General features: G+C 37.2%; 1 protein-coding gene across 4 annotated transcripts in view; it reads right to left on the bottom strand.

Moving 5' to 3' along the window:
* The window catches only part of LOC149234035 (receptor homology region, transmembrane domain- and RING domain-containing protein 2-like), a 34082-nt gene extending 18566 nt beyond the window's left edge, over nt 1-15516 (bottom strand). Inside the window, exons 1-2 of one of the 4 annotated variants that reach the window (XM_089371727.1) lie at nt 15133-15516; nt 14960-15016 (exon numbers count right to left, since the gene is read on the bottom strand). In XM_089371727.1, coding sequence (XP_089227853.1) covers nt 14960-14993 — 34 coding nt within the window. In that variant the 5' untranslated portion in view covers nt 14994-15016; nt 15133-15516. The remainder of the gene's footprint in view (nt 1-14959; nt 15017-15132) is intronic. The other 3 variants (XM_089371726.1, XM_089371724.1, XM_089371725.1) reach the window with 3 other exon arrangements.
* Between the last annotated feature and the right edge of the window lie 511 nt (nt 15517-16027).

The raw sequence follows: 16027 nt of genomic DNA, 5'->3' as shown, positions 1-16027 counted from the left end.
CTAATCTTAACCGTTGATTAGGGACTTAATCTCGGCCGTTGAGATGTCAACAGAAAAAGTATAAGAGGAGGCTTGAAGGTCACTTGGAGAAGAACACCAGATGATCAATCATTCTATTCTCTAGAGCGGGGTTCGCTAAGAGAGATAGAATCAGTGATCGGGAGAGCAGCTGAGGGGCATTGAGTATAGAGAAACAGAGAAGGCAAAGATTATGCCGGGAGAGCAGCACAACAACCAAGGAGGGTGACACAAAGCCAATGAAGGCCACGCAGAGGTAGCCAAGTGCTACGCAGAGCACCAAAGGGGCCAGCGCAACTGACACAAAGGCTCCCAGAGCTGACACAGGGGCCTCCTAGGGCTGACACAGGCCAAGAAAGGCTGACGCAGGGCCAACGTGAGACAGGGAGGCGCTGAAGCAGTCCAGATTGGGCAAACGCTGGGGTTGCAGAGCAATTTTGTGCTGAGGAGTTGCCGGAAGGATTTTCCGAGGTTTCAACCAAGAGATTTCTCTCACACTGTGAGGTATAGCTGCTAAGGAAATTCTTTGTTGGGTAGGCCAGTTTCGACATCCAGATTGTACTCTGATATTGCTTAATAAGAAAACCCTCAAATAGCTACACTTGTTTTCGCGCATTGGGTTTTTCCGGGAACATTGGTCCAAAAATAATGGTGTCATGCGGTGTGTTTGTTCTTGTTTCTTTTAGTTGTTGATCTGTAATATGTTGAGCATGCACTGGTGTTTAATTCAGTATTTACTTTGTAAAGAACTTGTTAAAGAAAAATAACAAGTAGGTAGGAATAAATCAAAAAAAATGCATGAAGGGCTTCTAAACCAAGTAAACTTAGAAACTTCAACATCTGTGAGATTGAATATTAGTATGTTGTTGTGAATTTCTCTTTGTAAATGACTGATAGTAAAGCCTCACAATTCCCTAGATTACAACACCTCTACTTCTTAATGGGTTTGGTACATCAATTCGAGAGCCACCACGCATATGACCAATAAACAAGAAGTTTTTTCAAAACTTGCTCATTGTGATAACAAGATTATTATTCTTGGTGGTGACAATACTCATGAGGAAGATGTGATTTACCCATGCAAGTTTTAAGAGATTACATCAAAACTATACAAAATTTCTTGTATGTTCGGATTTTAAAAACAAACTTGCTTCAATTAGTAAAATTATGGATGAAAATTCTACTATTGTGTTGGATAAGAAACAATATTTGATTAAAGACTGCAACAACAATATTATTGCTAGAGAACTGTGGTGTTACGATATGTACAGGTTTGATGGTATTCCAAAGTAACTGCAATTCTTTTGACATGTTCCACTTCAGAATTGCATTGGCATGAAAGATATGATCATCTTAGTTATTTTTATTTGAAGTTACTTCATAAACGTAATTTAGTGAATAAAATACCTAACATTGAAAAAGCTAAAGATGTATGTGAATCATGTCTAGCAAGAAAGCAATGTCAATTCAAATTCGATAATGACAAAACCAAGGCAACTCAAGCACTTCAATTAATCCGTGGTAATGTTTATGATCCAATTGAAACCCAATCTCTTAGAGATGCTAAGTATTTGTTACATTCAATGATGATTTTCCAAGAAAAATACGGGTGTATTTGTTGAAAAAAAATATCTAATGCCTTGGACATTTTTAAGCAAATCAAGGCTATGGTTGAAAATGAAAGTGGTCAATGCATTAAGGTATGCAGGGGTGATAAAGAAGGTTAAGTATGAATCACATGCATTTCGTGATTTTTTCCATCACCGTGGTATTCAAATAAAATCTGTTGCCAAAAACCCTAAATGGAGTAGCAGAGGGGAAAATAGATCCATTATGGAGATGGCTAGATGCATGCTTAAAAAGGCATAATCTTAGTGATCAATTTTGGGTTGAAGCAATGCAGACAACAATTTTTTGTTAAATCATAGTCCGAAAAAGGTGGTTCATAAAAGGACCCCTTATGAAGCTTGGTCAGGAAGAAAACTAGAGGTAACCACTTTCAAAGATTTTGGTTGTTTAGCATATGCATATGTTCACAATTCAGATAGACATAAATTGGAGGCTAAGGGAAGAAAATGCATATTTATTAGGTACAGTACTTAAATCAAATGCATATAAGTTATATGATCCAGTAAAAACAGAAGGGTTGCTATAAGTAGAGATGTAATTTTTTATGAAAGACTCTTACATCTGAATGAAAAGGTGATGCCTTGCAGAGTGATAATAACAAGCATGAGTTTCAAACTCTTGTCACATATAAGAGGCACAGTAGAGAAATGGATAAAGAAGGGGAGGAATAAAAAGTAGCGTTGGGGTTGGAAGAACAAGATGGCAATCAATCTCTAAACAATGAAATTAGTCTCATAAAAGACCAAAATGATTCTATTGAACTCTTCAAAGATGCTAGGCCAAATGAAATACAAGAAAAGAGAAAAACGAAGTCAAAATCACCACAACAAGGAAATATTATTTTAAAAAGTGAAGTTGTGAATTCTTATAATTTAGTTTCTTTTAATGAAACAAATCATAAACAAGAATGGAGAAATGCAATGCATAATGAATATGATGCTTTGTTGAAAAACAACACTTGGAAGTTAGTTGAATTACCCCCAACTAAGAAACCAATAGGTTGCACAAAGTTCAAATCAGATAGTTCCATTAACAAATATAAAGCCACACTGGTTACAAAAGCATATGCACAAAGATAAAGTATTGATTATGAAGAAACATTTGCTCCAATTGCAAAATCAATCACAATTAGAATGTTGTTAGCCCTTGCAACACAGTTTGGATGGCAAGTACACCAAATGGAAATTAAAAGTGCATTCTTGAATGGGAATTTGCAACGGGAAGTGTATATGGGGCAGTGTTACCCCTCTTTCAGCAACAACACTCCTAAAATTTTCACCATGCCATTTGTAAACCAAAAAATGTGCTATTTATAGCAATGTAAGGCCATGTGGGATGAAGTGCAAAAGTGTATCCTAGATCCCCAATGGTGGACAATCTGTTAGATTTTGGTAGCATCGGCCAGGTGTTCTAGTCTTGATTTGCGTCTAAGAAACTAAAGAACACGAGATCCTCCAAAACCCATAAAAGGTTTTGTGAGATAAGCTTGTGAAACGCCTTAATTAAATTAATTGATCAATAATTAAAAAATGCCTAAGTCTAACTTAAGAAATTTGATTAACTAAAGTGAATGATTAACTAAAGTGAATTAATTAAGGAGATCGACTTATGGTCTAGAGACTTCCAGAAAATGACTTGGATCAAGTCTGAGATGATCTTAGTCGTTGATAAGGATCTAATCGTGGTTGTTGAAGCTCCAACGAGAGATTATAAGAGTAAGTCAATGGGATGGAGATAGACACAATTGTGAGAGCAAGAGCAAGGCAAATCGAGCTACCCAATGGGATGGAGATATACACAAATGTGAGAGCAAGAGCAAGGAAGATCAAGCTACCCAATGAGCAGAGATTCAACGAGGGAAGAGTTCGAGCTAGAGGGAGAGCATCAGAGAGAAGGAGCAGCAAAAAGAATTTCGGAGGAGTTTCCCAGTAGTTTTCCAGTGCCGGAGAAGCAGGGAAAGGGAGGCCAAAATCTTTTGCAAAGAAAGTCATCCAAGCAGTGCGAGTTAACTAGTCTAGCTGAGCCAGTTGCTCGGAATAATTTGTTTCAATTGTCAAAGACTAGAAAGGTCATCAGGAAGGCAGAGAGAATTTTCCCAGAGGTAAGAGGAGGCAAGACGACCCAACTGGAGGTTGATTCAGGAGTCATATGACTTGCATCAGGCCAACAGCCAAGAGGCAGTGCAAGCAGGCAAGAGTGAGGTCGACTTATTCTGCAGAGGGAGAATTTTTCTCCTAATTATTTTGCCAAGATTATTTGTTGGAGGATTGCCAGTTGGGCATCCAGATATTGTACTCAAATTTTTGCTATTGCATAATAATAAAATAAACCCTCATATGCTACACCAGTTTTCCCTTTTGGGTTTTCCGGGGACTATTGTCCAAAAATTAGTGTCTATTTTTATGTGTTTGCATCTATTTCTCAGTTCCTGGTTTTTTTATTTCCGCAGCATTTTATGGTGAAGATTGCAATTGTGAATTATTCGTTAATTGTCGTAAATAATTAAACTGCTAACAATTAGGAGAATAATATTCAGTAATTGCAATCAAAGAATTTTCACATGGTATCAGAGCATTGTAGATCACATAAGAGGCTCAAAAGTGAGAGGAGAAGAATTGTGCGGTTTTAGAGGGAGATATGAGCACAATTTCTCCGGATCTGCACAAGCTAACCAAGTAGTGCGAATTGTTGGGCATAAATCAATTTCTAGAGGCAAAGTGCAAGAAAAGTTCGATTTGCCCAAAGCAGAATTCCAGCAGGTAGTGAAATTGTCGGATAAAGGGTTTTGGAGAGTAGATTAGTTGATTCATTAAGAAGATCTGGGCACAGAATTTTTGCAGTGAGGGTTTCAACTACAAATTTGTGCAAAGACAGGAAGAGAAAAGCACACTAAAGAAGGAATTTCCAATTTTCTCAAAAGGTTCCTAGTTTCAGGAGGATTTCCAGCTGCAGTAGGTCGTAGCGGTTTTGTTAGCTAGTCAATGCAAGCTTCAGGAGCAATAGTATGTGTGCTAGTTTCCATAGGACTTCTGGAAGGTAGAGCGAGCTGCCTAGTTGAGGTAGCAAGCGGCACGAGTGCCAGAAAAGGACATCTAGAGGCAAGCAATAGCAGATCTGCGCATGTATTGAGGTAGCAGAAGCAGGGCAGCAGGAAGAGAGGTGATTTTTGTTTATTTCCCAGTTTTTGAGTTTTCGCAGAGATGACCATAGCAGGTCTCAGAGATCAGGATAGACTTGACGGAGCCTCAAACTTTGGCATCTGGAAAAGCTAGAATGTTGTTCCTATTAGATGAGCATGGCTTGAAGGAGTTCGTGACAAATGTCATGGAGGAGCCAGCAAATCCACAACAATTGCCTACCTTCAAGAAAGAGATGGTCAAGGCGAAGAGGATGGTCTTGGATGGAGTTCGAGATCATATTGTTCCACATATCGCAGAAAAGGCTACAGCAAAGGACATGTGGGATGTCGTTGTGAAGCTATACCAGGATCCATAAAAGAATCATAAAATGATTCCCAAGGAGAAGCTTAGGACCACAAAGATGTTGAAGGGTGAAGGTATGACTCTTTATCTCACCGAAATCCAGAATGTCAGTGATGAGCTAGCAGTTTGAGGTGAGAAGCCTGATGACAAAGAACTTGTGCGGGTCACTATAAATGGTTTTTCTTTGTTCAAGGGATCAGTAGATGAGATTAGCTACCATATTGGGAACACATATGGAGTGACTTCACGCAAGAGGAGTTAAGGCTCAGTCTAGTCGAGGGTATTATTAGTAGCAGCAATAGAGGACCGAAAGCTGAGAAGGAGGATGAGGAGAACGTAGCCCTTGCAAGCAAAGGGAAAGCGAAGAAGGGCCCCACTCAAGGACAAAGCTCAAAGGGAGGCGAGAAGAAGAAGAATGACCTACTCAAGGTCAAATGCTTCGAATGTGGTGAGGTTGGTCACTACGTCACCCAATGTCCAAAAAGGAAGAAGGACAAGAAAGGGAAGCAACAAATAGCAGCTTTTACAACCAAGTTGGAGGAGTTTACATTGATAGCAGTTATACCTCGAGATGGAGGAGGAGCATGATGCTTCAAAGTTGCAGGATTGGACAAGGTCCGAGGGGGCACAACAATGGACAGGTGTTTCCTCATGGATCATTACCTTTACTACAGGGGCCCACAATATTCAGTAACAAGAAATCAAGATGTCAACAGGCACAGCCAGATCTTGAGAGACAGTGCAGAGCTAGTTGCAGTCAGATACTAGAGAGGTGTAGAGACAATTGGGCGCAGTCAGATACTCAGTAGACAAAGCAGAGCTAGTTGTCGTTAGAGACTCGAGGGACAGTTGCAAAGCCAATTGCATGGACAATAGATTAGTTCTCAGTTGCAATAGTTGTAGTAGAATGCGATCAGATGCAGCGCAAGCAGTGTTGAAAGCAGTGCAGGGTGGCACAGTACAATGTTAGCAGCAACACAGATGCAGAGTGGTTCAACAACAAGGTTAGCAGATGAATCAGAGTATGTGCAATAGCTTGGTGGATAGTGACAAGCTATTGCAGATGTGAGACACCAACAATGTCATCCAACTACAAATGGGAGATGTTTATGAGAGAACACCTTCCTTGCTACCAGCTACAAAGGGGAGATTTTTATGAGAGAACACCTTCCTTGCTAAGAGGGAGTGTTAGATTTTGGTAACATCAAACAATTGTTCTAGTCTCGATTTGTGTCTAAGAGGCTAAGGAACACGAGATCGCCAAAACCCAGAAAAGGTTTCGCAAGATAAGCTTTTGAAACGCCTTAATTAAATTAATTGATCACTAATTAAAAAATGCCTAAGTCTAACTTATGAAAATTAATAAATTAAAGTGAATTAATTAAGGAGATCAACTTATGCTCTAGAGACTTCCAAAAATGACTTGGATCAAATCTGAGATGATCTTAGCCGTCGATAAGGATCTAATCGTGGTCGTTAAAGCTCCAGCGTGAGATTATAAGAGCAAGTCCATGGGATGGAGATAGACACAATTGTGAGAGCAAGAGCAAGACAAATCAAGCTACTCGGTGCGCAAAGATTCAGAGAGGGAAGAGTTTGAGCTAGAGGGAGAGCATTAGAGAGAGGGAGCAACAGACAGAATTCCGTAGGAGTTTCCTAGCAATTTTCCAGTGACGGACAAGCAGGAAAAGGGAGATTGAAATCTTCCACAAAGAAAGCCATCCAAGTAGTGCGAGTTAGCTAGTCCAGCTGAGCGAGTTGTCGAGAAGAATTTGTTTTAATGGTCAGAGACCGGAAAAATCATCCAGAAGGCAAAGCTAATTTTTCCAGAGGCATGAGGAGGCTAGATGACCCACTTTGAGGTTGATTCAGGGGCAGTATGACTTGCATCAAGCCAGTAGTGCGAGCATCCAGGAGGCAATGCAAGCAAGCCAGAGGGAGGCCAAGTTATTTGCCAGAGGATTGTCAGTTGGGAATCCATACATTGTACTCGCTTTTTGTTGTTGCATTATAATAAAATAAACCCTCATCTACTGCACCGGTTTTCCCTACAAGGTTTTTCCAGGGACTATTAGTCCAAAAATTATTGTGTTGATTTTTATGTGTGTGCATCTATTTCTCAGTTACTAGTTTTTATTTTCCGCAACATTTTTATGGTGAAATTTGCATTTGTGAATTATTCGTTAATTTTCGTAAACAATTAAACTGCTAACAGTTAGGAGAATAATACCGTAATTGCAATCAAGAAATTTTCACACAATCACGTTCACTCTCTTAGCTTTGTCTTCATGGTGTCTGGTTTTGTGGTTGTGTTAACTACCCCCTTGTGGGCGATAACCCCCTACCTTGAAGGGCATTCTTATGTCCTGGGTTGGTATCCAAGCATCATTGAGGTGGACCTATTAGTACAAATGACTTAAAGGAACACCTAATGTCTAAAACCATATAAAAGTGATCGTTCTATGTAAGTTCCCAGTTTTACCATTATCTCAACGCACTTAATTGTTCCCCACATGGACCATCTTATTATATATGCACACCTCTTTGGCCATGGCCATCATTCTTCATGGCAATCTCATAATTCAAGATGCAATTGCACTTCCCAAGGAAACATCCCACATCCTCCAATGCAGAGAGGAGCTCCATTGCAACCTCCAAGTCAAGCCAAGTTATTTCCAAGTCAAAGCACTCAAAACATCTTTCTAACAGTGCCCTTTTAAGCATGTGGTCATCTTCATAAGGGGCTAACTTCGCTTGAGGCAACCTTGAGGGATTAAAGGAGTAACGTGGTAGAAATTATGAGCAAGAAAATGATCAAGGAAAGCAAAGGATACTCACATGGACCAAAGCCAACTCACAAACAAGCAATATCGAGCCTTAAACCACACTTCAAGTAAGAAATTGGACCAAGTCAAGGATGGCATCCACCTTCTACAAGTCGTTGGATGGATCAAAGGTCTGAGAAGAGGAACATTGTACAAGTTAAGCAAGTCATTTGGCCTCCCAAGCATTCCCAAAAACATTTCAATTTAATTCAAGCCAAAATCTAAGGGAATGTTGTACTCTTTGGCCCAATCAACCCCCTCCTTCAAGAAAAGCGAGCCTATTCTAGTGGGAAATCAACTCTAATTGAGGGTTTTAAGCGATGTAAAATCCATTTTTTGTAATTGATTTAGCCTCCAAGCATGTGTGGATGACAAATCACCTTTTTCAAAGAAGTGAAAAGGGGAGAGCCTCACCTATAAATAGAGAGCTCCTCCTCCTTCCAAATCGTTATGAATTGTTGAAATCATTATGCCATAATGTGACTATTTGCATGAAAGCTTTGGTATTAATATCGGAGTCTCTTTTTCTTGGTTGTTCTAAATCATTTTCAAAGGAAAATTTGTGATTAATTCAAGACTACTACAAAGGCTAGCAAGATCAATCCATTGAAGGGCAACTTTGTCACTTGGAGGGACATATAGGGTTTCTTCTCTCACTTCTCTCTTGTTGGTGTGAGGTAAGTATTGAATCTTCTTGTTGGGCTATACCTAAGGTTCCTCAACAAGGGTTTCATTTTATTTCATGTCATAATTGATCTTATGGTTGAAGGCTTTCCCATTGAAAGGAATCCCTTCTAGTAAGTCTTGGTTTCATATTTTGTCTTGATTAGACAAAGCAGTAATTTAACTTCTAAAGGTTCTACCTCTTTTTCCCTAGTCCACAAGCATTGACCAACCAACTTAAGGAGGGCATCCATCCTAACCCCAATAGCCCTAGTGTAGATAAGATACCTGAGTTCTAATCCAAAAACCACCTAATTGTTCAAAATTCTTGCATTGTCTTTTTATTTATTTACATTGTTCAAAAAAGCCTAAAAATAGAGCAATACAAAAAATTGAAAATTTTTAAAAATATAACCATCCAAAATAAAAAGTCATCCATGGAATATCTTTCGCTATTGGTTTATTAAAAACCCGACAAAATGCATTCTTGAATTTGAGCATTTTCTTGCACATCATGCCATATTAAAGATTTAAAGGCCCAAGTAAAATAGCCCTCTTGTTTATTGTTTTAAAGATTCATCTAACACCAATTTAAGGGTTTTGAAGGCGACTTCACAAGTCTGAATTTTATTTACAACAATATCTTCAAAGATTGGTGAGGCTCCTTGCTTAGGGTTTCATGAAAAGTTGTCTCTAACCTCTTAAAAGCCCTAGCTATATTTCTGAAGTGTTTTCATTGCATATCTTTAACATTTGGAAGTATTTAAAGTTGTCCTAGGTGCTGCAAAACGTTTTATTTTGATTAGGGCACTTTTCATTTTTAACCCCTTCGGGCTTGGACCCTTAATCCATGCAAGTTTGGATAAGATTGCTATAACTTATTGTTTCTTTGCATATTATTCATTGGTGGGTTGTATTTTCACTCCTTTTTCAGTCCCCTAGCTTAAGCGCCAAAGAATCCATCATTTTGAGTGTGTTTTGGTTTGATTCAGGGACACTCCAAATGTGTTTTTCTGCATTATTTTGTAGATATGGAAGTGTAGAACAGCAGCAAGTTTGTCCCCAGTTAGGTCACAAATCAAATGGTAATTAAGGATAAATCGCCTCACTTGAATCATGTGCCTTTCTCTCACTCTCAAGCTACCAAGGTAACCTTTTATTGAGCATTTTTTATTAGTGTTGAAAAAATAAGCATTGACAAAAAATTGGCAAGGGTCTGGACAACATCTTCTCGGAAACATCTGCGAAAAAAATCTGCAAACCGCGGCACATATCAAAAAATACAAAATATACTCATTTTTTCAAAATTAGAACAAAATCAGAAAAATTAAGAAAGAAAGAAGTGATTTTGATCCTAACTTGTATGTCAAAGAAAAAGGTAAATAAATTATTATTATGATTCTATATGTTGGCGACTTAATAACTATAGACAACAATGATGACTTGATATAGGAAGAAAAATATAGTATTTACAAATATTTGATACGACTGACTTGGTATGGTTACATTATTGTTTGGGCATTGAAGTTTTGCAATAACCACATGGGATTCTCATCCCAAATATAAAGTATGCTTAAAGATTGTTTCAAAATGGAAGATTGAAAAACACCAATGGAGGTAAACTTAAAGCCTTTGAAAGATGATAAATTTCTTGGTATGGTTACATTATTGTTTGGGCATTGAAGTTTTGCAATAACCACATGGGATTCTCATCCCAAATATAAAGTATGCTTAAAGATTGTTTCGAAATGGAAGATTGAAAAACACCAATGGAGGTAAACTTAAAGCTTTTGAAAGATGATAAATTTGTGGTAGTGAATGAATTGTTTTATCGTTAACTTGTCAAAGGATTGATTTATCCTACCACAACTAGACCAGATGTAGCATTTGCAATTGGAATGTTATCAAGGATTTTAAATTGTCCCAAGTAAACACATTGAAATGCAATAAAGAGAATACTTACATATATCAAAGGTACCTCACAGTTGGTATTGTACTAGAGCAAAATGATAGCTTCATGTTCAAATGTATTTTAGATGTAGACTAGGCAGGTGATACAATTGAAAGGAAATCTACAACAAGTTATGCTGTTTCCATTGGTAGCCTCATGATTTCATGGGCAAGAAAAAAGCCACCTTCAATAGCACTTAAAACAACATAAACATAATACAAAGTGATTGTTGGAGCAACTTGTAAAGTAGTGTGGTTATGTGGAATTTTAAGCGATTTGAAGCTTCCATAAACGCAACCTACAACTTACATAGTGACAACCGAAGTGCCATCAAGATGACAAAGAATCTGATTTATCATTTGAAAACAGAAACATGTAGAAATTCAACATCACTATATCAAAGCACAAGTGCAAAACAAAAAGATAGAATTGATTTATTGTAAGTCCTAAGATCAAATGGCTGACATCTTCACCAAAGCACCAATGGGGTAAAGTTCAAAAATTTTCAAGAAATGTTAGGAGTTGTGTACAATGTTATTAAAACAGAACCAGTCATCAACCCAGTAGACCTCCCGGACTAGGAACCAATCCGAAACTGGTAAAAACACTGAACCAAAAACCGATCAACCAAAAAACCATAAAATATTCAAATTTTAAAGAAAAACAAATATATTCATGTGCATCCATATGAATCCAAACCATTTATACACATAAGTAAAAGTTTTCATTTATATAGTATGTAAGAGTGCACATAACCAAAATAGCACCGAGTGCAATCCATCTCTAAACCAAAAATACAACAAAAAAGCTCCACATGGTCTCTAGCATCCAAAAACAATCATGCTACAACAAATACCTACATATCATCAAAATCATTACCTATATTGGGATCTTCGTCATCAATATCACCCTCTAAGCATTAAAATAAGATAAAAAAAGCATAGTTTGTCAAGTCAAGATTTTGTTTGAGTGATGGGTACTTTTTTTAGTAGACTTGTGATAGAGGAAGTCGAAAACCAATGCCACTAACGTCAAGGTAGATAGAGGGCTTGGTGCTCTTGATTAAATATTAGTTCCATACCCTCGTACATGACGAAATCCAATGGAGTGTTTGCAATCCCACCAATCCTGAAATACTAGAAAACTGTTAAGCCCACTGGATCTTGAGTGAGATCTAAAATTCTACTTTCTCCATATGAAATCCAATGAGGTCAGAACCACCATCAAACATCCCAAGTCATTTCATGGTAATGTTAAAAATTTAAGTAGAAGGATGAAAATGAAAGATAAAGGAGAATGTCACTTTCACATTAAGAATTTAAAGTTACCACGAATTGCATAGCATTAGTAGGGCAATATGAGGATATGAGGGTCCTTGGCAGCAAAGTAAAAAATTGGCTAGTTCAATGAAAAAAGGTCAGTTTGGTACTGAATCAGTCGGTTTCATAAAAGAACCGGTTGGTTTGGTACTACCAGCCAAAAGCAGTTTGAATCACCGGTCCGAACCGGTTTTGGCCTCAAACCAGTCGGACCGACTGGTTCAGACCAGTTCAGTCCGATCCTAACAACACTGGTTGTGGAAAATGAAATCACCATTAAGAGGGGGTTTTAGATATTGTAATGATGATTTCATTAATGTATTAATTAATGATATATTTTAAGTAGTAATAAGTCGTGTAATAAATGACATTTATGTTATATGTAATTAAGAAATTAGGTGAGCAATTCCTAGCAGAAATAACAAAAACCTACTACATATATATACAACACCACCATATGTAATCATACACACATTTGATATGCTACATTTCTTTCATTTAGAATCTCTCAATTCTCCATAGCATAGTTTATTTTAACAAACAAAAGGTTTTCCCTTGTGAATCTTAAGGGAAACTATGCTTACAAAAAAAGATTAACTCCATGCATATTCCCACACACAAATTACTCAAAGTGCTAACTGATAGAAAAGGAAACCAAAGTGCACTCCATATCACTCTAAGTTGCAATTATCTCTCTTAGAAAGGTAGATAGGTAGATTATAAGATAATTTTTATTAATATCCACCAATGACCAACTTGGAAACAAGGCACATTCTCCCATCCATAAATGGCATGTGTCCACATATTGGACACATGATATGCAGCATTGTGATGCCATGTGCCACACACACACTAGACAAATGTCCTCTGCCAAGACACATGCCTCACAAAATGGCATCACAAGTCCCAACATGTCGAACACTTAAGACACCAAGGAAAATTCAAACTGTCATGACATGTAAAAAAATGTGCAATTGATGTATTTCAATCTTCTAAATGTTCAAAAATGTTACATCTTTATTTCTATATCATCTCTACAATTTTAATAATTTTTATACTCTCTCTCTCTCATATATGTGTGTGTGTGTGTGTGTCAAACACTTGAATACCCCATGTTTGCATGTCCTCATCTCACAATGTCATGTAACATAGATGACCAACATAAATTGGTCAATGGGACTAAAAAGTACAATCCAATAATGACAAAGCATGGGAGTGCAAAAGCAACTCCTAGTAGCTAAAGGCTACGATAAAAGTATAATACTAAAATATGTTAAACTATTGAATGAGAAAAGTGGCAAAAAAACATGAACAGAACATGATATATGACAAAATGGCTAGAAATAATCATAAGTAGGTGCACAATGAGAAGCCGAAAAGGAAGCCCCTGTAACCACATCACTAAGATATGTCATGAAGTGGGGCCTAGCAAGCTATAGTGTGGACATTGATGTCCCCCAAAACTTAAGAATATCTGCATATAAATCCTAGCAAGAATCCCTATTTGAATCTCTATGTCGAGCAAAATTTGAAGATGTAGTAGCATACCACAGTGAAGGTGTCTCAACTCTCAAGGAAGGGGTGGCACCCCTAAATTCAAATCCACAAGAATCTAACATAATCATATAACGCCATCATGGAAACTCTACTACAAACGGAGTCCCTAATCTAGAATGCCCTTGACGCAATGTTAAGGTTGTGTGACCCTAATAAATTTAGAAAGTTGTTTGAGTTATGCTTGACCCGATCCACATTTAGGAAGGGAAATGGAAGAGTCCTTGAAAGCCTTGATAGGGCAACCTAAGAGGGAGTTTGGTGAGTTTGACTTCCCAAACTAGCACCTTTAGATTAAAATTCAAAATATTGGAAATAGTCTATGGGCAACCTAATAGGGAGTTTGGTGAGTTTGACTTCTAATTCCTGTAGCTTTCATTCTATACAAACACTTGATATTTTCTCAAGGTCCCCTCAACCACAATCACTACCCCAAGGATATCCTCTACCATTGCATCGGCTCTTTCACAATGATTAATTTTGTTAATGATCCTACATCTCGATCCCCCCTTTCACCCTTGACCATCAAACCAAGTAGCCCTCGACATCTTCTTTCTTTTTTGCTATCACTTGGATCTCCAATCTCTAACACTCCCATTATATCATTGTACATATGCTATCCTATAGCTTTTAGGTAGATTGTTAGTTTATAGCTCTTACTTAAGCATTTAGTTCTTTGTCATTTTGTCTTTTTGCTTTTAATATTGATTAAGGAGTTGCTCTTGAGAAAGATTTACAGGATCCAAGACCACATGGGCATAAGGAATTTCTCTTGGACAAAATGTTTCCAGCAAGCTTGCCGTTGCCCTTTCCTTTTTGGGAGTGTTACAATGCAATGTGGTAGGCTTACAACACTCTCCAAAGATATCTTCATCTCAAAAGCAGCAAGGAAATATATCTATTCCATCAAATTCATGCTGGAACACTCTCCAAAGCCCCTTCAGATCGGAAGCCGCAAATGAGGATAATATATCCACGAAAATCAACCTGGACTTGTTCATAAGGAGAAACAGTTGTCTATAAGGAATTTGGACCTTGATGGGGTATAAAACACCCCCGGCCTTACCAGCTACCCAAGACTCGTTGACATGAAAAATTCCTTTGAAGATAAGAAACAACCCATTTTAGATTTAACAGCACCAGAATCTATATGCATATATCAAGTTTTACGACCACAGAAATTGCAAGTCATTCAAGACTCTGCACAGATTTAGGCATGTTAGGCATGGGGATAATACCAGGTCATGGACACTACTAAAATATTTCAAGGATAAAAATACTTGCGGTTCCAAAGTAACCTTGTGCACAACAAGCTTATATAGACAATAGTCTAATGCATTCTATTGAGAACTTTGCCATATATCACAAAATAATTGGACGGTAGATAGATGAATCGAAACAAGGTTATAAAACATATACATATAACAACCAGACACACAGAAAAACCATATATATATATATATATATGAAACAACTGGACACACAGGCAAATCTAATATGTGCAGTAATAATACTCACATACTGGTTTTGAAATTGAAGCGGACGCCGCCATGGCCAATCAGACCTCCGAAGCACCTGCAAAATTCGAAAAGATAAAAAGATCAGGAAAAAAAAGGCAAATTATATATATTCGCTGATAACATCAAAATGTAAGTCGAATATTGTAAGATTGGGAAAGAAGTAGAAGATACATGGCTCTGTTAGAGGCGACGAAACGGATCCAGGACGTCTCGAAACAAATGGCAGAAAACATTTTCAGCAGGGCAAGCGGGTTGCCTGCTCAGCCCAATTCATGGATTTGGGTCTCTTCTCTCCTTCCGCCTACTTGGAATCCTTATCCTCTGTTTTCAATCGCATCCCCGTAAACACTCGCTTTGTTAGGCGAACTGGGTTGCATTTTAAGCGTTCGCCAGCGGAATTTTTGAAGGTAGGCAGGCCAAGTTTGTTTTCCTCTTTTCTTTCAAGATCGGACAGGTCACTGGTGGTGTCAGTGTCTGTGCTGGAGTCTTTGGATCGTTTTACACTAGAAATTGGTTAAAATCAAGCTGGCAGTTTTGGGTAAACAGCTTCTGTAGTTTACATGTTCAACGGTAGCGTATGGTGATATTCCATCCAAGGATACGATTCCATCAGTGTGATAAGAACAAAAAAATAATATTTTATAATAATAATATTTCCAATACTAATTGATAAGTATTTTCTAAACATGGGATGCGATTTGGATTTATATATAATTATAATAAATCAAATTTTAATTAAAAATAAATTGCCATGGGAATGTTTTTAATATTTAAATAATTATAAATTGATATAATAATATTTAGTATTAATATTTAAATAATTATAAATTGATATAATAATATTTAGTATTAAAAATGGAATTGGGTAATTATAATAAAATGAAAAATTTTGTATTACCACTATATCAATAAATGTGATTGATATATTATATTTTCATTCTATATAAATTTAATTATAAAAATATTATACAATTATTTATAAACTTTATAATAATTTGGTTGTGACTTTCTTAGCAATATTTAAAATATTACTAGTGTATATAGTTCATATTTAAAATATGGTTGC

This window comes from Pinus tabuliformis, chromosome 8 (genome assembly GCF_031772625.1).
Source record: "Pinus tabuliformis cultivar Carrire ecotype Pingquan chromosome 8, CPIR1, whole genome shotgun sequence".
In the NCBI taxonomy this organism is placed as follows: Eukaryota; Viridiplantae; Streptophyta; class Pinopsida; order Pinales; family Pinaceae; genus Pinus; species Pinus tabuliformis.
Note: the sequence above shows the minus strand (reverse complement) of the source record. Positions and strands in the feature narration are given on the sequence as shown.